A 25,064-nucleotide genomic window follows, 5' to 3' on the forward strand; every position below is an offset into this window, starting at 1 on the left:
TAATTTGGGTGCTTACATTGGCACCTATTGTATATACTTAGTGAACTTTAAAAGTTTCAAAATCCATGTCTGCGTTGATTTGTAAACATTTGTTACATAAAAAAAGAATTGTTATTTCACAAATTTAATTATGTACTCAAGTCCTGGCTGGGCTTGTTTTAGAACCCAGTAGTGGTTTTGATATTAGATACAAGAGAGGGGAAGCAAGGAGTTTCCTCTCCCTCACCTCCTTTTCATTTTCACATACAAAGCTTGTTTAAATCCTTGGGGAAGAAAGAATGAATTTAACCCAATTTTTATGAGGTGCTTATGTAAATAAAATTGTTTTGCTTGACTTCAAAGCCTGAGAGGATTTTTAAGCCCCTCATTTTTGTATACATTGTTTTAGATATATATTATCATTATGTGGTGTTTCAGGAGTGGTGTAAGCAATGATAGAAAATTCTTTGATCTGCCTAGATTTAAAAAAAATAATCAGATTATTTGAATGGGAAATGCAACCTAAAGTAAAAAGAGAAAAAAGGACTGCTGCAATATCTTCATTTCAGAGAACGGTCACATTCACCTTTTTTCCTGTTCCAATTTTAAGAAGTCTTATTTTGCCTCTGTTGCTACCTTCCCCAGAAAGATTTCAAAGCCTTTCTCCTGCAGCCTGTATGTAGGAGATAATAGTCCTTTAAATATTACCAAAAAATTGTAAACACATCAAGGTCTTTCAGCAGAAGGTAAGATCTAAAATGGTGGTCTGTCTTTTGTCCTCCTCCTGTATTCACGTGAGGTCCAGTAAATAGGTACTCACTAAAGAGTGATCTGCAGCAAGTCTTGTGTGGCTGGATCCATAGCTGGAAGCGAAGGAATAGAAACAAACATATGCAAAATGTCCTTCTTTTGGAACTTAACTTTTCCAGTATTTGTATGAATGTCACTTACCTCAGATCATTTAATTATTGCCAGAAGAGCTGGTAGGATATGCATTTGCTTACATCTACAGCACAGAATTAGTTGTAGCTATCAGTAATCAGTAGCTTAACTTAATGGTATGTTTGGATGAAATAGAATTTTGTAATATTGCCAGGTCCCGTGGAGGGAGTCACTGCTGATCAGGATTAAGAGGAACATAAGGAGTAGTGGAAAACTACTTGCCCTGTAGTTGTTCTATTCACTATGGCTGCCAAGCCATTTTTGAAAGCCAGCAAATATATTTATGTTGTTTTGTATGTTCTGGGAGTTTGTACTTTTGTATAGCACTTGCTTTTCATTTGAGAAGCATCATTTCCGTAACTAGAGACTCTGTAATGAGTGTATTTGCTAAAAATACCAAGTGTTTAAAAATTACTTTCTTTGTTTTACAGAGCACTTCACCTGCATTGTAAAAGTGCTGTTCACTTTATTGTATACTCAAGCCTTGGCAGCACTTTCTGTTAAGTGCAGCGCTGAAGATCGGATGGCATGGAAAGAGTCAGAAGCTCTCAAAAAGGTTGGTTAATTTATTAAAACATTTATGAATTTTTGCTTATGTGTTTCTGGTGGAAATATAAAAGATGCTTCTACTTTGCGTATAATGGTTTGCTTCTGCTTCACAAAAATCCTGCATTTTGTTTCTGCATGTGCAATTTTTACAGGGTTTGGTATGTGATGAGACTTAGAAGCTTCACAGTTAATATCTAGTTCCAAAACTGAGCTCCAGATTTGAGGCTGTATCTCTGTAGTTTCAGTCTTGAATTTGTTGCAGTGAGATTGAGTAAATGCAGCTTTCCTTCCTTTACAGGAAAAGCAGGAAAACTTGGTGGTGAGGGAAAAAAACCACCACTGTCTTTCTCTTATTTGTTCATGCTATTCGTGGCTGGCCATATAAATTTCTCTCAAAATGTGGCCTAGAGTGCTCATGTGATGAAGAGGCAGAGAAGGAAATTTGTAGACCAGGCAGGTAGATAATTCACTGTCGTTTCCTTGCTTTTTGAAAGTATTTACAAGTAAAGCGAAGGTGCATCTTGCTGTTTGAGTTCAGCTGATTGAAAGGCAGTTCCCACCACAAGATGCAGTTCCCTTCACTGCCATCCACTTAATCCTTCAGCTCACTTTGTGTTTGATTTGATTCCCCCGAAGGTCGGAGGAGTGCCGGTGCCAGACCACGGGAAAGGACGGGAGTGTTGGGGCCAGGGGAGGAAGAGGGAGTAGGAATCCCCCTTTATGCTACAGCTGGGCCTCAGAGTGCGTTGGCTGTAGAACGGCGTGCACGCTGAGAAGCATGGCCTGCTTTTCACATCTAATTTCCATTCGTCATAGTGGTCAGTCGCAGCTCCAAGGTATTAAGGACAAATTATCTACTGGCCAAGCTGTACTATGCAGGACTTATTTTTTTTTCCCTGGACTTGGATTAAGCATCTGAGATCACTGGGCCCTACTGCATTTTGTTAGTTCTCTCTCCACCCACTTCTTCCAATTTATTGTCATTTTCTTAGAATTTCAAGAGTGTTGCTGGTGAGGGGTTTTTTTCCATTTTTCTCTTTACTGACGTAATTCCCAAGTGATAGATAATTTTGCAGTTTAAAGGTTGCGGTAGAAAGCATATAAATAGATTGAAGTGTTACCACCTTATATTCTTTCTATACTGCCTTTCTCTTGATAGCAGAGGTTGGAGTTTACCTGAGCATATATTTACAATGCTTCATTTTCCGTCTGCAGTGAGAGATTTTATTGTATGAAGGCAGACTTAGAGCACGTTGTAGGTGGGCTTGCTACCTATTAATACTAAGGTGTTTTCTTACAGAAGCATGTGAAAGCATTTGCTTCGCATAAAGCACTTTGTACCTGGGGCTTGCAAATTATGATAATGGCTCAGATGATGGATTTATGAAGTAGCCATCTCTCTCTTGATATTAAGGACAGTCCATTTTAGTGGAATTCTCACTAGTGTGCTTGTCTTTGATGGATTATAAGGCCAAGTGGGAAATAGTAATACATTAAACAGTATGTTACTGTGAATGGATGTTGTGATTTAGTAGAATTCAAATAACACAATGGATTAACTTCTGTCAATTTGAGAGTTTTGACTTTTCTTCTGTGAGGAGCCCATTGCAAGCCGACAGTTTTCCAAGTGGGAGAACAAAAGAAGTAGAAGGGTAGATATGAACACTGCCTATGTGCTGTGCTGACAGTATCGCTCTCCCTTGAAAACATCCTCCTCCTGTCTCGTGTAGATCAGCTGTGTGCAGAGGTCCAGCTTCTGACAGCAGCCTGGCAGTACACGCTCAGGGTGAGCTCTGTGGGATCCTCAGGGACTCCTACGCTTAGTTCCTTCTTGGCTTCCATCCCTCCCCAGTGACAATCCACCCCAACTACACATGCTTTGCAAAAGTCCCACATGCAAGTTTGCCCTTCCCCAGATGCCCTTCCAGTTTCCTGCTGTTTCTCCTGCATAACGTTGCTGCCTGGACACCGTGTGTGTGCAAGAGACCTCTGAGCACTGAGGATCTGCCAGTGGTCATTGCCCAGCTCCTTGTTCCTTTCTCCCAGCCCTTTGGCAGCCCTTCTCTTCTTGAACCTGGCCACAGTCCTGAGATGACTTCTTTCTCTTTGCCCATCACAAGGGAAGTTTAGGAATCCGAGTTCTTTCTTTAAAGTTTCTTGAGGTCCAAATGGTTTAAAATGTGTGGTTCAGGCTGGATTTTTCTTATGTGCTGATAATATGGACATTTTTATCCCGGGATTACTGCACAGATCACACCTTACTTAACTTTTGTCTTTGTGTAATGCCAAGTGAATCTATTTCAGTTTAGTATTCCAGACGTTAAACACGGGCTGAAATCTTTCCTCTGTGTTCATGCCGAATCATCAAACAACATTAAGAGTTGAATTTCTCAGCAGGGCTGAGGTGGATATTCTACTTTTGATTCCCACCTTCACTCTCATTATCTTTGCAAGGTGTCTTATGTTGTTGTAAGCAGCACACTTTAAGTGCCTGTGGAGTAAAGTTCCAGGAATAATGTAGATACAAGGTTTGTCGTAACTGCTGATTGAAATATGTGTTGCCTTCTGGCTCTTAGACTATGAGCACAGACAGCAAGTCTGCCTTCCTGATGCTGGGAGGTGAAGACCCCATCTCAAACTAACAATTACAATGGATGTCCAAAGGCACTGAAGAAACCAACTGATGAATTGCATACATTGTTATGTACTGAAATCTTTATATATTTAATCTCACCTATGCTTTGGCATTTTTTTCAAGAACCCCAGTAATGTTCTACTTCCTCATTGTTATGCTGATGATTTACTGACAGATCTCAAAATTCACATCCAGTCATTTTTCCTGAATAGAATTTATTGTGCCTTAGAAGAAAAATATTTATGGGAATACTGCTTTCTATTTCTGATGGCTTTCTATAATCACTGCCTTCACGTGTAAATGCCATGGCACGAAGCTAAGCAGCCCTTTATTCTTTCCACTAAATATTTTTTCTCATCTGTAGTAGATATTGTTCATCCCAAGCACAACTTTCCACTTTCTGATAGACTGATTTCAAATTAAAATACATAGCAAGCATTTTGTAACTCATTCTGATTGGTACATATTAGAACATTACTAATTTTTTTAAATTAGTTGTATTAGAATTCAAATTCTGTCAAAACACGACATATCCATGAAGTCATTCTTCCTAATTGTAAAGCAAGCATTTTTATGCTTACAGAAAAAAGATGGGAATTGCAACATTATAGAAGTGTTTTCATATAACACTCAGTTTAGAACATATGTAATTGAAGTAGCAATTTACATTTCATTCAATGAGCTAAATGCATTCCTTTTCCATAGAATTACATATATTTTTTTTTAAAGCAATGTGTACCTTTTTAGGTCAAAATTTGTGTGTTGATCAAAAAGAAATGTACTTCATGCTGTTACTTCTACAGAAACTTTTTTTTCCTTTTCATGACCGGTACATTTTGGTTTTCTTTCGTTCTTATTTGCAGAATACACCCAGTGGAGAAAAATCTTGGGAAGTCTTGCTGGGTCACGTGATCACCGAGCTGTCTAAGGGGAAGATCTATGAAGAAGGAGAGACTGAAGAATTAACAGTGGTATTGGCAAAGCTCTTGAGGATTTATCCAGCATGTCCCCTTTCTGTCTCTTATTCAAGCGTTTCAGCCTCGTTGCCGTAATGATTTTTCTCTGATCTTGCTAAAGACTGCAGTACAACTCTATTTTCTAGATCAAAGCACATCCCTTTGGGACAGTTTGCCTGTGCAAATCTTTCTTTCACTAATATCATACATGGCCAGTGCTTTGTTGAGAAAGTTATTGACAAATACTTCTTACAATTGTGGGGTTTATTCATATGTGTGAAAGACCTTTCAGAAATTTGGAAAACTGAAGGTTTAAGTAGAAAAAGCATTTGTCAAGGGGGGAAGAAAACGCACAGGATTTTTTCAGATTATTTGTGAAATGCTGGTCTTAGGAAAGTGTGATTGATGCAGTGCTTTATACAACATGCTTGAAAAACATTTGGTTCACGTTGGAGTTTCTTACCTGGGTGACAGCTTATCTGGGGCAGAACTGAGTAATTGCTTCCTTCCCCGGCAGGTAAATCCTGATTCTGTCGAGCGCTATCTGCAGCAGTTCTGCCTGCCTTTCCTCAGGATCACAAGCCTTCTGCAACACCATCTTTTTGGAGGGGATTTACCAAGTTGCCAGGTACAGATTGAGAGCGGCATGCTCAAATGTTTCCATTTAAAAGCTAGAGATCAAAAATTAGACTTTTCAGGTGTCTTTTTCATGATATGCGTTTTCTATCCTAAGATCGGATTTTTTAATCATATTTTATAGCATTGCTCTGCAGCATTGTTTCCTTGAAAAAATGGTACTATAGTCTTAAAATTCAGCAAATAGATACTTATTTTATCAGGTCATAGATGCCTGTTTTATAAAATACCAGCATACTTTTAAAACTTGTCTGGGATTTGCAGACATGGAGTAATTTCCACACAGACTGGAATTCAGTCCTGATTTTGCTTAATACCTGTTAATCCTTAAAATTCCTTCTCAGAGGTGTTGCATCAGCGGACAATTACGTTTAAGTTCCATGGCTGATTTAAGTAGAGTTTGCTGCAGATCAGCTCCCTGGTTTCTTTGTCTCAAAACCATCTCGTCTCTAAACAACCACAGGCCAGTTTGGGGTGCTAAACAGGAAGAAGATTACTGGGGAGTTTGGGGTTTTATTTTTTTGCTTGTGTTTTTTGAATATGGGGTTTTGTGGGGGTTTTGGGGTTTTTGTTTGGGTTTTTTCTGACCTTTTTTTTTTTGTATTTTGGGAAACCACTTTGAGGTAATATGGAAAAAATGGGAGCTTTTCTGTGTCTCTGAACATGACTATTAGCATCGTTGTACTAGAGCATCTTTTTCTGTTGGAATAGATATGTTTTTAATAAAGTATTTAAAAATCGAGAGTGTAGGTATTAATCTGAACCTCTCTGGTTTCACACCTAAAAGGAAGCTGAAGAATTCACAGTTCTTGCCAGCTGCCTGGGTCTGCTCCCACCTTTTCAATCGGCTCATCAGTTCACCAGTGCCTCTTGTCTCGATTGGCCAGTGCCAGCATTTGACATGATATCCCAGTGGTGCTCAGAGTTGGCTTCGTTTGCAGACAGACATCCAGATAAAGTAAAGGTAGGTAGCAAAATTACTTCTGCCAAAAATATAGTGCTGATGTGGAAGCAGCTATTTATTACTTGATTTGCTGTGCACATACAGTGTTGCTTTGGATAAGGATCTGAGAACCTGACTTGTAAATGACAGGGAAATTGTAATCGGAAATATTAGTTAGTGGATGCAGGTTGGATTGGCTAAAAAAAGGAGTAAGAAAACCTATCCTTTTTTCTTTTTTTTTTTTCTATGATTGCCGGAGACAGAAAATAGAAACACTGTCCTTAGATGATACTAAGTGTACCCGTATCTTCTGCACCTGAGGCCTGTCAAGGGCATGGAACAGAAACTTTGTGTTTTAAAGAAATACTTACCGGAATTTTTTCTTGCCTGTTAGACATCGATATATTTCAGCATCTTTGGTTGCAATACTGAAAAAGATCAAAAGAATAAAAGCTGTTTAATCATTGACTGATAAAAGATGGTACATCTTCTCTGAAGGTTAAAGAAACAATACCAAGACTTGAATCAGTGTAATTGGAATATCATTTATGAAATGGAAATGTTTCAGCATTATTGCATCATTTAATGAAGCAGCTGCATCTCAGCAATTCAAGTCCCCCCTCTCCTAAGTTTATGGTGTCAAAAAGGCAAGCTGGATGCGTTCTCCACTCTGCAATGTGATCTGCACCTGCCTTTGCATGTTTGCAGGCATGAATTAGGCTATTGTGAGTGAAAACTTGAGTACTCAATTAATCTCAAAGTAGAGTTGCTGCCAATCTGATAGGCATTTGAGAGAGAGTGCAGTGAAACCGGTAGCGTTCTTTCCATGATTGAAAAGGAACAGGTTACAAGTGCAATTTTAATTTTTTTTTTTTTTTGCAAGTTAGGTTTTGAGGCCATGCACTCCTCAAAAAATCCTACACCTTGCAAGAAAGATCTCATCTGACTCGTATGCCTATCAATTATAAAGCCAGTAAAAATGAGTAGGTTGAAGGAAAACATTACCATCTAAAAAAAAATAAAGCACAACAAAAAACCCCAAAACATAGACTTGGACAGTGTTTTTAAGAGCAACAATTTGTGGGTACTGCCAAGTTCCTAATGGCCTCAAAATTCATGTGTGCAACAGTTTTGGACGTCAGGCAGATGTCTTCGAATATAATTTACAGAGCCTAACTTCAGCTCTGGTTTTGAAAGTTTTAGTCTAAATTTCAGCTAGAAGATGGCTTTTGTAGTCAGTGCCAGGGTTTGGCAGCAGTGTGGTGATGTTGCCAGAAGAACTCAGCGTGGTGAGTGGGAGTCCTCCCTTTAGATCAGTCTTAATCCTCTTGTTTTAGCTATGAAGACTTTTGTGCTTAAAAAGTGTCAGATTTAGAAAATGTCCTTGGGTAAAGGCTCATGCCTATTTTGCACCCATTTCAGAAGATGAAACGTGACCACAGTTGGGGAGGGTGTTCACCCAGAGGCAGGTGACTTGCAAAGTGACTTGACTTCTCAATTTGTGAAATGCAGAAGTGAGAGATTTTTAAACTGCATGCTTCCTTTCTTTGGTAGTCTCTTTTCTTAGAAAATATAAGTGCATAAATGAATGTGGAGAACTGATGTATTGTTCTTATCTTATTTGTAGGCTTTGCTTATCCAGGAGCCTAAGTGGGACTTGCCACGCCTCCTTCAGCTGCCTGACAATTACAACACCATTTTTCAGTATTATCACAGAAAGACTTGTACTGTTTGTACCAAGGTTCCTAAAGATCCTGCTGTTTGTCTCGTTTGTGGTACTTTTGTATGCTTGAAAGGACTATGCTGCAAACAACAGAGTTACTGTGAATGTGTACTGGTAAGAGAGAGTTAATTCAAATTCTGTAATTAATTCTCATGCTCATGCATAGTTTTGAACTCCATTGCTCAGTTTGGGTGACTTTCTTTCCAAAACGTGTTTATATAATCATACAGAGACTAGTTTGGATTGGAAGGGACCTTTAAAGGTCACGTAGTCCAACCCCCACTAATAATGTTTAGTGCTCATTTCTGACAGTTGGAACTTACTGGATTCTAGAGAAGCAATTTTATTCACCTTTCTAAGCCCAGAGCCTATTTCATCTTTGAATGAGGTTTGAGAACCTCTTACAAAGCCATTGTGTCTAATGTTGACACGTGGTTTTGATTCATAAGGAACTGAAATTTGTCTACATTCTGATTGTTTGTATATTATTTTAATTTCCCTCTGCTTTGTTTCCTTGCTCTCTGCGTACATAACAGCATCAATGTATGGGGTGGGTGGTTTTCCTTTTGTAGAATACTTTCTGATATACCCGACCGTCTACTAGTAATCTACAGACTATAGCTAGATAAGCATCATTTTAAGGCCTTTGACTGTACTTGAGCAGCAAAGTTTTCTGGTCAGCTTATATGTAAGTTCTTTCAGGACCCCGAGTTGGACAGCATCTGGTATTGGTTTCCTCTCCATGATAAAGGCTGCCTTGGACACCTGTTCCGTTTCCTACCATAGAACACTTAGTAGGAGGCTCAAACTGCACGGGCTTTACAAAACTATGAGGAGAATTTGTTGGGGAGATATTTACAAATGGGACATAAAATCAAACCCAAAGAATTTTCAGAGGGATCTTGGACCTTTTTGAAATTGTTTGAACTCACCTTTCTCTCTCATACTGCTAGTATTGTGGGAGAAGGACGGGTGGGAAAAATTAAAAATAGAATTAACAGTTAATATTTAAGGTGTCAAGCTTAATGAAAACAGAAAGTTCTAAAAAAAAGTAATTAAAACTCTAAATTTACTATATTTTATTATAGTTGATGAGATTATAGTCTGTAATTGTAATAAAACTGCATAGCAAGAGCAAGTTTTTTAACTGTTATAAGTAATCGATTAATATAGATCATGCCATTTTAGAGATGAATGGCATATTCAAGCAAGCAAGAAATATCAAAAATTATTTTTTATTAGATTTGTAGACTAGATAGGCATAGACTAACTCTGTGAGCATGGAAAGAGAAGGCAAATGTTAGCAGTAGAGACTGTTATAAAAGAGGTAATGTTAAGTTTTACTGAATACTTTCTCTTGCCATCTATGAAAAGTGTTTGGTCGTACAGTACAGTTTGCTCTACAACAACAAATTTGAAATATTTTTGCGCATTTTTGTTAGGTAGTTCTGTTTTTACATGATAGCTCTTTTCTGAGTTAGGGAACCATTTTTGTATGCAAGTGTTATGGCAGCAGAAGACATGGAGCTCTAGTTTGCTTGGAGAATTTTGGGGCAGGCTGTCCTTTGTCAAACTCTTTCTTAGGAAATCATGTGTGTATGTTATTTCAAGCAAAACTAATTACTATTTTTCAAATCTTTTTTATTAGATAGTTGACAGACACTAACAGAATCATTGCATTCTTCCCTTTCTACATCCATAATATTACAGCATTCTCAAAACTGTGGAGCTGGGACAGGAATATTTCTTTTGATTAATGCATCTGTAATCATCATCATCCGAGGCCATCGTTTCTGCCTTTGGGGTTCTGTTTATCTAGATGCACATGGTGAAGAGGACAGAGATCTTAGGTAATGTTTTCATTACAAGTGTCTCATTGTTGCTGCTCTGTGTAGATGACTCTGTTATGCATGCAATAACCGGTAATAATAAATACATCTCTACCTGCCTTGAGTGGAAAATCCCCATTTACTGCAAGTTGGACTGAGTTGTTTTTTTTTCTTTTCCCCTTCTGAAGGGTGGTATAACCATGCCCATTGAGTTATCCACACCAGTCATCCAACGGGCAGATTCCTTTGTTGCCATTTCCACTGATGGTCAATTCTGAGTGTTACACTGGGAAACACTTCTCTCCTAAAGTCTGGCTTTTAATCAAATGAGGCAGTTGGATTCCAGCGTAGGAAAGGAGTGTAGCTTCCAAGCTGCACAAACCTGAGAGAACGAGATGTTTTCTGGGTTTTGCTGTCCAAGAGGGATTTCCCTTCCTCCCTCTTATTAATCTTAATAAAAGCAAAACCAGAAGCCCCACACCAATAAAAATACACGCTTCCTCTGGGAAAACAGCTGTATGACTATCACGTGTTGATTATATAATGAAGCAGTTTTCCATTTATTTGGCATATTAACCATTTTTTTTTTTCCTTTTTTCCCTACAGGCGTGGTAAACCTCTCTACATATGCAAGGAAAGATACAAAGTGCTTGAGCAGCAGTGGGTGTCTCATACTTTCGATCATATCAATAAAAGATGGGGGCCACATTATAATGGCTTGTAAATCATCATCATCATCATCTACACACCGTATCGTTGCTGTTACCATGAATGATTGCATCTTGACTGACAATAGCTTTAATTGTACGGGAGTTCAGCTCTTTGGCTCGGGGTGGAGTGGGGTATGGGTATAAAAGGGAAATGGAACTTTGTCAACATGTGAAATTTTTTGCAAAATTATCTGCTGTTGCTACTAAACAATGATACAGTAATTTGCAATTAAATCCTTAAAATGGTGTGAGCAATCTGATTGCACTCAGTAGTCCATTTTTCTTTCGTTTTATGAAGCCCGTTATTGTTAAGAAGCACAAATTTTACTTTCAGTTGTTTAGAGGCTCCAGGGATAGCTGTTAGGTTTTCATTTTTCTCTGTGTGGAGTTGAGTTTTTAGCAATTTTTGCTGAAACAATGTATATGTCTACTACATCTACTAAGTATGTTGGATAAAATTTCTTTGCCTTTTTTGTGTTGGTTTTGAGGTTTTTGCTTGATACATGCATTTGTAATTAGACAGTATTTGTAAAACGACTGTGAGTCTGCATGGTAACAATTGGTCTGAAAGTTGAATTTTAAAGAGTATTTCACTTATCATGAGAGGTCTATTGAAATATTTCAGGCATTACTGAAAACTTACGCATTCTCAGGAATTCCATGGGTTTTTTTCTCCATAAGTGAAATAGCTGTAAATTAGGTATCTTATTGTTCTTAATGTAATCCAGAACACATACTCTTCTTTTTTCTTTTTTTTTTCCATAAAGGAGATTCTTTTTTTCCATATCAATTGAATAAACTGTTAGTGATAACAGATACAGAAATTGCTGTATATAGAGAATTTGTATGGCACCAACATAGCAGATCCCAGTTACAAGCATAACAACCGTAAGCCTGCCTGTCATTTCAAACCAGCTGTATGTCTCAGAATGATTGGATTGGAAACGTGCAGGCTGTTCTGCAAATGAAACATAATTTTGTATCTTTCCTGTCATTTCAGGAGGTTCCTCTATATTGTATTTGTTTAGAGTAATCACTGTTCTTTCTGCTTGGTTTCCTAAAAAGGGAAAAAAAAAGTATCAACAGAGAGATAGCCTACATGAACAACCGATGCACGTGCAGCCTCGCTGAATGAAACGGTTTATGCTTACTTAGAGGGCTAAAAAATTCATGAGAACAGGCATGACTGGGCTAAACCCCATGGTGTAAGTAAGGAGGAAAGATTATAGTTAAAATACTGGTATGTAATATATTGCTACTAATGTTTTTCGCAAGTGTTGGACATTTGTTGGCTATTTCATACAGTACTACCAAGCAGTTCCTGGTAGTTTTGACTTTCATAGCTTGAGTGTAAAATAAAATTTATATGTGTAAAATAAAAAACATCTTATGATAAAACCCCATATACAAGGCAAACAGTTCCCCAGCGGAAGTCATTATCTAGTGAAAAGTGTATAGGGGAAATAAAATGACTGTATAGCAATCAAGGAGAACAGACAGAAGGAAAAGTAAATTAATACAATGAGTCTCTCTGGATACCTGCAATTCAAACCCCCGTCCCTCCCAATAAAGGATGCTGGTTTTTATACATACATATAAATGTATATAAATTTCAAAAGTATTACAGTACTTCCTGTAAGATTAGAATTACTCTGTTTCACCAACCAAATGGCTATGTCTTTTCCAAAATATTACTTTTTTGATACTGTATTATAAGTTCTGCCTGTAATATTTTTGCATTGCTCATTAGGAATATCAGGCCATTTTGTAAGTGTGGTTAAAGAGCAAAAAGATTCTTTACATCTCCAGCATAACGTTATTACAGGGCTCATGAACTTGAGTAATCTGTAGTTTGAGGCTCCAGTGCTATATTTACAAGAGACAATGTATCCAGAATTTGATTACTGTGTTTTATTTAAAATGGAATGTTCTCTGGTTGTGCATATGGATGTGAAGTAAAACTATTAGCCTTAACTTTAACATTTGGGTATTTCATAGTGTTTATTTTAGTACTGGTGAATTAGTCACCAGTCAATTTAAAAACAACAACAACAACAACAAAAATCACTTGGTTGAAAAATTGTACTTGAATATCCTTGCATGCTGCTAAACAAGAATTTTGATTTCCCCCATAACTTTTTTAATCCTACTTTATTAAGCTAACCTTGAAAAATAACAGGTCCAACTAGAGTGGTGTGTGCGTGTATTACTCAAATGTTCTGGTGTGATATCCTGTATGAATGATCATTTAAGTACAGTACATTACTGTAGAATCTAAATCTTTATAACACATCAGAAGAGTATACAACTAGGAATACAGTAATCGACATTGTAAGATATGTTAATAAAAGTCTACTGTCAACCTGTGTGTTCGTGACATTTTTTCTCTCCCCCGCCCCCCAGTCATCCAAAATGTATTTATTATTGAATTCTACCCAACAGCCAGCCAGTTGTTTAGGTGTCAGAAACTTAGGCATGCATTGCAGAAAGAGTAAATCTGGTATGTTGGGTTTTTTTTTGTTACTTACAGTCATGCATTTTGTATTATTAATTCGAACTATTTTACTCCTAACTATGCCACATAAAGTTGTGCTTAATTTTATGCCAGCTCTTACAGTGCTGCTGCTGCAAACTGCTGAAATTAAAATGCTGAGTTGAGAAACTGTACTTCTGGGAAAATTGCACTTGATCTTCTGTCAGTTCTGTTTCTGGAATAACTATTACTTCAACTCAACGAATGTATATATTTATGTATTAAATTTTTCCTCTTCTTTTGACCTTTGAGAAATTTGGTGAAACAGTCTTGCTTTGACCTTGACCTTTGGATAATATAATCTTTTTTTTTTTTTTGAGTGATGGCTTGAAATTTTCAATGAATATTTTCATCACCTCTGCAACAGGAATCTTGCATAACTCTCAGCATTTCACAGTGACATTTTTCCTTGACAAAGAGTCTGTTGCTACAGTATCCAATGAATGTTATTCTTTACTTTAGAATCCCATGAGGTCAGTTTGTGCTGCATGTATGGCTGCCAGACGACACAAAGAGTTTTGTGCTCATCTTGATAGGATTTAGATCCAATTTCATATTGCCCAGATCCTGCAGTTCTTCTTCACGTTCTTTTCTGAGAGGTGGGGGTAACCTGCCCTTCACGTTCTTTTCTGAGAGGTGGGGGTAATGATGAATGGAGCCCACCTGAGCATGAGCCTCCCTAAGAATGAAATGCCGTTTGCAAGGTAGCACAACCACGTAACCACGAGCTGACCTGGTGCGTGGAGCTCCACGGTTCGTTTACCACGGTGGGATGTGAGGGGGTGTGTGTCACACCAGGAGGCAGCACTACCTGACAGCTTCTCGGGGGGGATCACTGGCTTACACCAGTGCCTGCCTTTGGGAGGGCACCCCGAGCACCTCCTCTCACCTTCTCTCCCGGGGTGGTGGGCTGCCTCCCAGTGCTGCAAGACTGACCCTGCCTCTGCCGCCACTGCCACGTCCCCTCACTGCAGGTCTACAGCCCGTGAATGCTGGGAAATGGATGTCCTTAGGTAGGAAAAGCATATCCTTAGTCAAGTCAAACAACGGATTTTTAGCTGTGCAAATGGCCAGAGTGTTATAGTCATTCTTAAAAAATCCTTTAATTCATAGGGTTATAATTTTTTATTTACTGTATCATTGGTACCTTCTTACCACTAATACTATTCAGGGTATTTAATGCCACATGCTTCAGTGTTGTATTTCTTTGAACTACCACCAAGAAAGCAAAATTAAATCTTGTTAAATAAATGGTAGTTTTGAAAAAGCTAATTTTACTACCCTGAAATATGATTTTTGCAATGTATGGGTTTGGTACAGGAAGATGTGGAAAAAAAACCTCACTCATTTGAAAAGCATTTTAAATTTAGCTTTGAGTCCCAGTTAAAATGTCTCAAAATGAGTTTTCATGAAAGTACCATTATTTGTAAAAGCCATTTCCTCTAATTCTGTCACTTGATGTAGAGCAGGCTGGTCTCTTCCTGAAAAGGGGAGCTGGTTCCATGGAAACCCCTCACATCATTGAATGATTTACTGCCCAATAAACAACATACTATTCCTTCTGCCTTTTATGTACCACATGGATGGTAAGCCTTTCCATTTCCACTGAGTATGGAAACAAATGTTTTAAGGACAAGCTAAAATAGATTTATTTTTTTTTCTTCTTCTTCCATTACCTTCTGTCATAGAGCAGGAATTTTCAGGGAGGAAACTCTGCTGTAAAATCAAACTCCCTCAGTCAATTTAGGCTGCCCATAATGTCTGTGTTATTTTAGCTACTGGAATTGCTTATATCTTGTTGCCTAATACACTTCCCATGGTAGGACTGCTTTCAGCTCATGACTACTAAACTTTTTAATAATTTTGACTGAAAACAATTATGCTGGGCTTATTCCTCAGGGTTGGATTTTTTTTCTTTCAGTGTTTCAACCCAAAAAGCAAGATATCTTTCAGAGATTAAAACAGAAAAAAACCCAAAACCCCAAGTGTATCATTTTGTATTATTTTAACAATAATTTATCTTCCTTCATTTTAACAATAATTTCTCTAAGTGTTGGGTGTATCTACTGTTTCTATGCTTCGGCCTTAGATGTGGTGACCAAACGTGTGTGGGTCCCATATTGAAGTAGCATGGAAGCGCATACGCAAGCACTTACTGAATCAGAACAACATGCTCCCGGGGATTAGAGGTAAGCACCGGCAAATACCTAAAGCAGATAATGAGCCTTTGTCTGGTTTCAGGTGTCAAGGAATATCCTTTGCACCTGGCCCTTGAAGCCACTGATACGTTTTGCTGTGACAAGTGTTTTCCTGTTGTTTTGTTGAAAAGCTGTGGCTCTCTCTAATGCAGGCGCTTTTTTCATGCCTTTGTTGTCTCCATACTGTATCTGCAACTACCTTGTCAGTGTAGTAGTCCACAACAAAAGAACCCTAAAACAGCTGAAAAGCTCCCCACAACTGTATAATGATACTTTGCAAATAAGATTAGGTTCTCTCAGAGCGCTTTATGCAGGAATGACTGGGGGGTTACAGCTGAAAAACTAGTTTGTGGTTGTTGTGGCTGTTTCTTGCTCTGTAGTGCTGGTCATTTTAGATTTATTACACATCGGCTTTGAAAACTTAAAACTCAGTTTGTTTTTTTTCAAGGTATCTTCTGCAGGCCCTAAAAGATACTGCCTGTATTCCAGGACAACTTCCTGTCACTCTTGAGAGCCCAGTAACAGAGCTGGTTTTAATCTGGGAGAGCTCTGTAACAAGGTGCGAAGTTAAGCATCACATAGACTGGCAGGTTTTGATAGACTAAGATTTTCATGGCAGCTGAAGGGACTGTTAAGTGTTGTTTGATGTAGGTTCTCTAGCTGTTTACTTGAGCTGTTGGTTCCATCTCACACTTGGCTTGTAAGCTCCTCTGAGGTGGGGAACCCCTCCTGTTTGGTTCAGTAAGTAAATCAAGTAAGCGCTGCTCCAGAATGGCAGATCAGCTGGTGTTACAGCAATCCAAGAAGGAGGATCTGCCACGATCAAAGAAACATAAATGTGCCCACAGGACTTAAGTGAGATGCTTCACTTTCATGCTTTCTGCTTGTCTTCATGCTTTGCTGCCTCCAACCTCAACCATCACTCCTTCCCACACAGGTATTTTGGCAGTAATCAATATCGCCAGGAAATTAAAATTAGTTTGTTTCCCATAGTCAGCCGTGATTCTGGACATAATATCTCTTTTTTTTTTTTTTTTCCTATATCTCTATTTTTTTTTTCCTGCCAGAAGTGCTATCTCAAGAAACAAATATATTCTGGGAGTCAAAGATGCTTATTGCCCTTCATGAGTCCGGTGCTTTATTCGTACAATTGATACTTTCCAGCAGGTGACTGATGCCATTCAAATAACCTTCAGATGCCTGGCTATTCAGAAATGGCTCATACTTTATCCCAGCTTGGATTGGATTTTAATTTTTTTTTCTAGTCACATAACTGATAATAACAAGATTTCATAGGGAAAATTTTCCTTATACAAGAGTATTAAAAAAAAAAAAAGGGTGCTATTTTAGTGACACTTATTTGACCAGAGTAGGATTCTTTGTGTTTAAATTGTGGGCAGAATTAGGGTTATTATTTTACATATATTTTACATATAATTTTACAATTTTTACCAATTTTTACCCGTCTAAAGAAATAAGTAAAAAATCCAAAACAATCTCAAGCTAAGGTATTACAGTAACGCTGCTCTTCTGTGCAAGTGCATTTCCAAGGTTGCTGCGATACATTTTTTCACTGAATACTGCACAGCTGCGTCATCTGGTCCTCAGAAACACATGTCAAAAGACATGTTCTGTTGGTGAATACCAACAAGGTGGTTCCCCTGGCAACAATAAATAGAAGAAAGCTCAGCCCATTCAAGTGATTTACCTTTGTAAGTGTGTGGCAGCAAAGATGGATTTTGAACACTAAGGGAACTCATTAGCTGTAAGAAAAGCAGCAAATGAAGAACTGTAGATTTCTGCTACCCAGCATTGCTATTTGTTAGAATTGTATACAGAACAATTATTGGGAATTTGCATAGGACACTCTTAACACAGAATATCATCTCATTTTACTTTTTCCTTCTGCAGCTTTTAATTTTCTGTACTATGGAATTAAAAAAAAATAAAGCTGTATGTGGGAACAGGAAAGGAGAAAGATCTTTTGAGAAATCCAAATAACCATTTTCCTAAGTTCGCCTTCCAAACTCATTAATAATGTCCTGCATACCTACTCAGGCCTAGCATTTGAGTGACATAGGTCACTCCAGTTCAGATGTTCATCCACTAGGGGTAAATTCAGACATTTAAACATAATAATTACGCCAGTCTGCCCAACAATAATTCTTAATGTAGCCCTGAGAGGTTGTGACGGCACTCCCAGTCACATTACTGCTGCCGTTGTGAAGAAAGCTGTACAAAAAAGACTAAGGATTACTCTTGGGAGCATCACGCTCCAGCTCTGCAGACAAAATTAAGGATAATTTTATGGTGTTTGGGTAACCTGACTCATGTTGTAGAACTACGCACTAGGTGTTGCTAACTGGGGTACGCATCACTTGTGAGAATCTGTGGGGATCCTTCTCTTGGCAATTGGTATCTAGAATTTGCAGCATGTAGTGTCATCTATGTGTATTGTTTGTTGTTGGCTTTTAAGTCCTCTGAGTCACCTTTCCTCTGGAGTTTGGAGCTGGGAATGAATCCAATATAATTCTAACTCACCATAGTTCAGCGATGCCATTTACATTTCAGTGCTACCTCTACATCAGGCATTCTATCTCCCCCCTTCTGTTCTTAAGTGTCTGCCTGAGGTCTGCAGTTTGTGCTTATGATTTGTAAGGGCTGGACTATGGGTATGTACCTTGCACTTCGGTCTTGGCTGGAATTGTCCTATTGTTGAACTGCTTCTCCTGCTCTTTCCCAATGCACGTGTAATTACTCTTTAATGCTGTGCTGCTACCTACAGAGTTTTGCTGCACTTCTGTAGCCCTTATCTGGGTATTCTGCAGCTGCTGGCTTCTGGTTTAAATCATCTTGGAATATATCTGTAAAGCTCCAATATTCTTCTCACTACTTCCACTGATTTCAGAGGCAGTGCAATCTGCTCTTATATTAACATTGCTGGTATTTCATTTCCTTCGTTGCTGAAGAATTTTTTAATTCTCTCTCCTTTTCAGTCCCCTTTGGTTTCTTTTTTTTGCTTTGAATCCATGTTGTGAAACTCCTTAGTTGCTTTGCCCTTGCTGTCCTCTGTGTTCAGGTAATGCAGTAGTTTTGTATTCAGGGTTTTTCTTTTACCAGTGCAAATGAGAACAAAAGTAGATGTCGCAGCTAAAGCAACCATCTTTGCATGCAAACATGCACAGATGTATTAAAGCTAGGAGCTGTTGTTTCAGATGGCCATCTAAATGAAAGCCCAAGTGCAATAAGACCTTGGCTAGCAGACCCCTTGGACACAGCTTACTGTGTCTGTATACCTGCAAACTTCCTGCTTTTCCTCTTTGGCAGCAAATGGAATGAGGGACACTCTAGGATGGGATGAAATTATGATGTAGAGACAAGAACTCTGAACTGAAACATTTTTCTTGCTCTGGGGATGGGCTCTGGGACTCTCCTGGGGAGCTGTCAGCACACCACGGGCGCTGCACACCTTACCCTTCCCTTTACATTATTCTTTTGCTCTCAGAAATACAGCAACCCGACTCTTAGGCAGAGATGCAGAGGGGGAAAGTAGCAGGCAGAATGGGGGAAGTTTCCATTTGAATAAAATACAACACGATTTGGAAAAGGAGGCAAGCACTGATGGAGGAAAGTCTTAATGCAAGTTCTCCCTATTAACGAAGCAGAAGGCTGATGAACTCCAGAGGTAAGAAAGGGACGTGTAAAGAACTGGTTGAACCACAGAGTTTTTTATGTTTGTTTTCTCCAAGATGGCAGCAATCCTTTTGAACAAGGTGTTCAAATTTGCATTTATTTAAAAGCTAAGAAGGGAAAGCACAAGCAGCACCCATGTCACCTGGTAGGACAAGACAATATGAACTCGGATGCTTACAGTTCAGAGCGCTGTATCCATATTTGCACAGCCAGAATTTAAAACTGCCTCAAGATTTTCACAAAAGTAATATGCATTTTGGCACTGTCCTTAAAGTCTTCAGCAACTGTTTTTTCCCTTCCAGCAAACCTGTTTAGTATTATTACATTAACTTCTGATTCTCCAGTGTTTATGATGTGTGTAGGTTAATGCAATCATGCATTCTGTTTGTAATCACAAGTCCATCTCCGGGCAAAGAAAAATGCACACAGAGATGAAGAGGTATTTAAAAAGGATGAAGTCCTCCTGACTTTCAAAGGGAAATAATGTAGTAAATAATGTTTGTGCATAACCATTTAAATAAGGAGATTTTAAGATTATAAATTGGATAAAACAGTGCATCTCAACTTTTTAATTATGGAAAGAGTAAGTTCCACTATAATGATATGTTTTACAATTGAAATACTTCAATTTGTAATTTGTTGGTTACATGTTTCACTGTAAGTAAGTCAGTACTGTATTTAAGTTTAAACGTTAAAAGACTCACCCAAAAAAAAGAACCTACTTAATGTTCAGCAACTGAATGCTTCCATAGAACACACTGGAAAAGCTCGTCAGTTAAATACTGTAGACTATTTAGTGCCTAAGAAATATTCCATTCTCATTCAATTCTTGAGGCTGTAGCATTTTATAACATTTCATTTAATAACAGCTTTTCACCTTTTGGTGTATAGCCATTTTCATACAAACGACAAATTATGTAATTTTCAAATATAGTTTAAAGAAAGGCTAGGAATGGCTTGATCTCCCACGAAGCTTGCATTAGTGGAGTCATTGACCCATTATACAATCATCACTGCACACGTAATCAGAAATATTACAATTATGAGTTCTTCTTTTCTACCTGAGATTTGCAAGCAACAACAAAAAATAATGGCTGCACTTAAATTTGGCTTGTTTTGGTTTGGCTGTAAATTGTAGTTTAGGATTGACAACTCTTCCTGTTACTGAAAACAGTAACGTAAAGAGTCTGACTGCTAACAAAGGCAAACCTTTGAAGTGCAGATGCCAGTAAAGAATATGACTAAAAATAAACCTATTACTTTAACCTGTATAACATTACAAAAAAGGAAGGGTTATGTGATCTAAAACTGATTCCAGCCTAAATAGTCGAGTTCAAATTAAGATAAGGCAGTTTCTTAGTTGTTTCTTATTTTTGTAGTTTTAAATCCTTACCTGCCTTTTCTGTATTATGGTATTTCTCTGATTCATGAATGACTGTATTGGCAAGTTGTGAATTCCAGTTATACTTACAAAGCCACTGCAAGACAACTGTCTGTTTGGAAAACCACCGTGGGATAGGAGGTCCTTAAGCCACGCATACCACTCATGTAGCTTCAGTGCAACGCAGTCACCCGCCGTGACTGTACCCTGACTGGGAACAGGTACGTTGAACAGGCTGGCAGTGTTTGGAAAAGCCGTTCTAGCTGTACTGTAAGGATCTAGTGAAAAACAAGTGAAAAAACACACCAGCATTAGAACAAAGCAAGCAGGTACAGGGAAATATAAACTCAATAAATTTAAATAAAGAAAGTTAAGATATAAATGGGCTTTTGTAACAGACCTCACAATGGTACAGATTGTATGAGCTGAAATTATTTAATGATAACTGAGGAAATTTCTGTGGTTCAAAAACCAACATATGAATCTGGGAAAAATTCAGCTTCTACATTTTGCTTATCAAAGAATTATTGAAAATACTGAAGGAAATTGTGCAGAATAGTGCATGTAGATGTTATTTTGCTTGAATCTAAAGAACAATGACATTTTAGAACTGCAACTGACAGGGATATTTTAAAGTATGTTATAACTTCTGTAAACATTTGGAACCCCCTTGGACAAGCTCATTGACTGTCCAACCGAGTCAGCTTGACCACATGTGTGTTTATTCATTTCACACCAGTGCAATACCTCAAAGAAATGAAGGGGTGTGCCTCTAAGAGTTACTTCCAGTTTTGATAAAGAATTACCTTGAATTTAAATAATTACTAGAATGGGGATGCTTGAAAAAAATGTGTATCTATAGGATTAAAAACACTGAGTCCACTGATCAAGAGAAAGCTCAAATTCCTGTACTCTGGTCAGGATGATGAGAATTCACTGTTACAAACTACTGCCTTGTTAAAAGAAAACTGGTACAGCCATGGATAAATGTGATGCTGGAAGAGTTTTGTGGAGAAATGCCACTGCTCCTCAAAGTTTGCATCTTAAATACTTATGAAAAGATATATGAATATAATGCTCTTCTCAATTTTTTTTTGTTATGAAGTTTACTTACAGACTACTTGTTACTTAAATATAGATAAGAACTGATCTAGTGCTTTCATATTTGCAGTGGTACTGGGTGCTGTGGAGTGAGTCAGACCTCACTGAAGCTGATGAATACAGCAGTTGCTCTTTATTTGTAAGAGTTTAAATTAGAATTATATGAATTGTCATCTAAAACACAGCCCCCGGGGCAAGGCTGATCAGAGCCCAACAGCGGCATGTTTCTGCCTACCAAAATAGAGGTCTGCTTATCTTACAGATCAGCATGTCTCATTGCATGAGACAGATACAAGTGGAAACTCTGTGGAAGAAGCCAAGGGTAGTCACGGTGAGCTGGCAAAAGGCTTATAGAGAGATTGCTGCAGGAAGCCGAGTGGGAAGGATTCCTGTGTGACAGTGCTCACTTGAAAAAGCCCTTGCTCACTTGAACAGCCTCACACTTGTTTCTCTGAGATTTTCTGTAAACAAAGAACAGTGTATCGGAGAAATACCTACCTGAATTTCTCATCGGGGAACCAGAAACAACCTGAAAAAGAGTTATGCCTGAGCTCAAATGTAAGACTAACACATACAAAAGGAGAAGGCCAAAGATAGTGAGACTCCTCCACACCCACTCCCAACGGGATAGATGTGCTTTGTAAAATAATTTCTTTCCCCAGGGCCCACTTCTCAGAGCACAGGTGGAGCTGCGCTCACAATTCATTGCTCTGGACAATGAACTGAATTTGCAGAGACAAGCGAGGCGTTTAGTAAGTCTCAGCGAAAGCTATTTAATACTAACTATGCATATATACTCATTAATTTTATTCATTTAAAAGTTCACTAAACATTACTCTTCTTTTACGGCGTTTAACCGACCTTTTCCAAGAGACCGCGGGCTTTCCCGCCGGGAGCTGGAGCAGCCGGGCCGCGCCACAGGGACGAGGCAGCGCCGCCTGAGAGGGCTCCGCACCGCCCCCGCTCCTCTGCTGTGCCTCGTCCACACCGTCCCGTCCCGCCCAGCATCCGTTCCCGTCGAGATCTCCGGCCCTGCGGGGTCGAGCCGCTGCTGTGTGTGGTGGAGGTCGCGCCTCAGCCGAGAGGGGCTTCGAAATGGCGGCCGCCATTTGCCTTCATGGCTGGCGCTCAGAGTGGAGCGGGGCTGTTACCTCTCTGAGGGGTTCGGCGCTGGCACGGCTCGTCACTGCCGCCGGGAACTCGTCTTTTCCCCGAGAGGCAGAGAAGTCTGATCTCGGCCGCGGAGGAGGGGAGGGATGGCGACCGCTGGCCCCGGACAGGCCGCGATGCTGAGGTGAAAGGCCCGGGGCGGCCTGGGCCGCGCTCGTGCAGCGGCGGGATGGGGCTGCCGCTGAGGCCCTGCCCGGCGGGGACCCTGCCTCAGCGGGGGGCGGCCTGCTGTGCCTGGTGTACCGAAACCTATAGGGAAGCAATACTCAAAAATAAAGAAAACCAACGTGGTTAAATGATGCAAAAAGGCAGAAGGTGGTACAAGGGAAGAAGTAAATAGGTGTGACACAGAAAAAGCCATGAATAACTGAAGAAAAATATATGTAAGGTTCTTAAATACCCAAATAGACCTGCGTCTAGTACATAATACTTATATAAGTGACCTACTAGTAGTTAGTGCACCATAATATACATTGCAAATACTGTAGTATTTGATAAATATATGCCCTTTTTTCCCTGGTACATGCAAGTATGCAGCAATTAACAAAGGAAAGGAAAGGGTACGGTTGTCTGTAGACAATGCTGCACACAAATCCAGAGGAAGAGATTAACTTAAAAAGTCTTTCTAGTTATTTCTCTGAAGCAGTGCGTTCAGTTCTATGTAAACGCAAAATGTTTTTTAATTTTCATATTTAAAAGCTACACTTTTTCACTTCATTCTCCCCTCCAAAGTCTGCACTCCAGTATTGCAGTTTCATTGCACTGTGAAAACCAAGGATTGGTGTTTTTTTCTGAGGTATTTTGAAATTAACTAACTGGGAAACTATGTTCTTGTACATAAATTTCTGTTAGTATGGAGATGTGTGATAATACTGGTTTGGTGTCAGGAAACTAGATGTAGTTATTGAATTTTTTTCTGGCAAAAGCAGTGAGTTGGTTATAGCTTAACCTGTTGCAGTCTTGTGGAATATATTCTGAAAATTTGTGGAATCCCTTTTTTGTGCTCCAAAGTGAAGTCCAGCTAAGTTCTTAATGTGCGATTTCAAACTGTAATGCATTTGGTTTTTTAGCATTATATGCTTTAATCCTCTAGTGTTTATCCAAGTTGGTGTAAATTATTGACATTGTACTACGTAAAGTAAAAATAGAAAGTTCGCCCAATTTTCATTCCAAAAATAATAATATGACTTGAATCAAGCAGAGGTATTTTTCTCCTGGGCTAAGATTTTCATATGATATTCTGGCTAGAAGAGAAGGTGGATATAGATTTCTAAAAGCCATTTTGGACCCTTCTAAAATGGAAGGTCAGTTTAAGTGCAAATAGATTGGTTTGGAAACACGGATAAACTTGTTCACTTTCCTGTGCTGGTACTCGCTGCTCCGTGGTGTTCCACACTTAAGAACCTTTGGGGACATTAGCTGCAGCAATACCTTTGTGTGTGTTGGAGAGTGAGGGACACAGTGTGTTTCCTTCCTTAGAATTATGGTGCTGCCCTGTTGATATATGTGCAGAGAAAGTGATTTGTCTAGTACCATCCAAAATCCTTGATTAGAAGAAAAAAAACCTGTTTTATTGACTTTTTAACTACAGGGAAGAGAGATATTGTACCTGTATTATTGACTTTTTAACTACAGGGAAGAGAGATTTAGTAAGCAGTGCAGTGGCTGGTTTGTTGCTTAAAAAGCTACCAGGACCAGTTTTGCAGTGCTTTTGCCAAACGCATTCAGCATAAAAAGTTCACTGGACAAAAACAATGATTCTTGCTGTGCTAATGTCTGGTGATGCCCACTAACAAAGGGCTCCTGAGTGCAGGCTTGTCTGAGGAAGAGAAACATTTTGTGTCACAAACCCAGAAGTTACTGTTTATCAGCCTTTTGTTGCAGAGGAAGCTGAGGAAAAGGGAATAATGGACCAAGTGCTGATACACACTGCAGTGCTATGAGGGTAATCAAAGAACATTCGTGTTCAGGAAGGTGTTTTGAAGTACTGAAAATTATGGTATTGGTTTGGTTTTGTTCTGCTTTGTTCTCTGTTTCATTACAAACTTCCCTTCCTTAGAAGTGAATTCTAGTGACCTAATCCCAA

The 25,064-nt window shown here is 38.9% G+C and overlaps 1 protein-coding gene and 1 long non-coding RNA gene across 7 annotated transcripts in view; one reads left to right on the top strand and one right to left on the bottom strand.

Moving 5' to 3' along the window:
• Positions 1-13,268, top strand: part of UBR3 (ubiquitin protein ligase E3 component n-recognin 3 (putative)) — a 99,680-nt gene extending 86,412 nt beyond the window's left edge. For all 6 annotated transcript variants that reach the window (XM_014954167.1, XM_014954168.1, XM_014954169.1 and 3 more), the window contains 7 exons: positions 1,353-1,477; positions 4,969-5,076; positions 5,579-5,689; positions 6,485-6,661; positions 8,268-8,477; positions 10,074-10,213; positions 10,799-13,268. In XM_014954167.1, the coding sequence (XP_014809653.1) occupies positions 1,353-1,477; positions 4,969-5,076; positions 5,579-5,689; positions 6,485-6,661; positions 8,268-8,477; positions 10,074-10,213; positions 10,799-10,916 (989 nt within the window). In that variant the 3' untranslated portion in view covers positions 10,917-13,268. The remainder of the gene's footprint in view (positions 1-1,352; positions 1,478-4,968; positions 5,077-5,578; positions 5,690-6,484; positions 6,662-8,267; positions 8,478-10,073; positions 10,214-10,798) is intronic.
• On the bottom strand, positions 5,630-23,119 carry LOC106895086. Its single transcript, XR_001413356.1, has 4 exons — positions 22,670-23,119; positions 20,798-20,985; positions 7,012-7,068; positions 5,630-5,732 (listed from the first exon to the last, which is right to left on the bottom strand). It is a non-coding gene; the product is annotated as an uncharacterized LOC106895086 (long non-coding RNA).
• Between the last annotated feature and the right edge of the window lie 1,945 nt (positions 23,120-25,064).

The sequence above is a fragment of the Calidris pugnax genome, unplaced genomic scaffold (genome assembly GCF_001431845.1).
Source record: "Calidris pugnax isolate Ruff unplaced genomic scaffold, ASM143184v1 scaffold103, whole genome shotgun sequence".
NCBI classification, from domain to species: domain Eukaryota; kingdom Metazoa; phylum Chordata; class Aves; order Charadriiformes; family Scolopacidae; genus Calidris; species Calidris pugnax.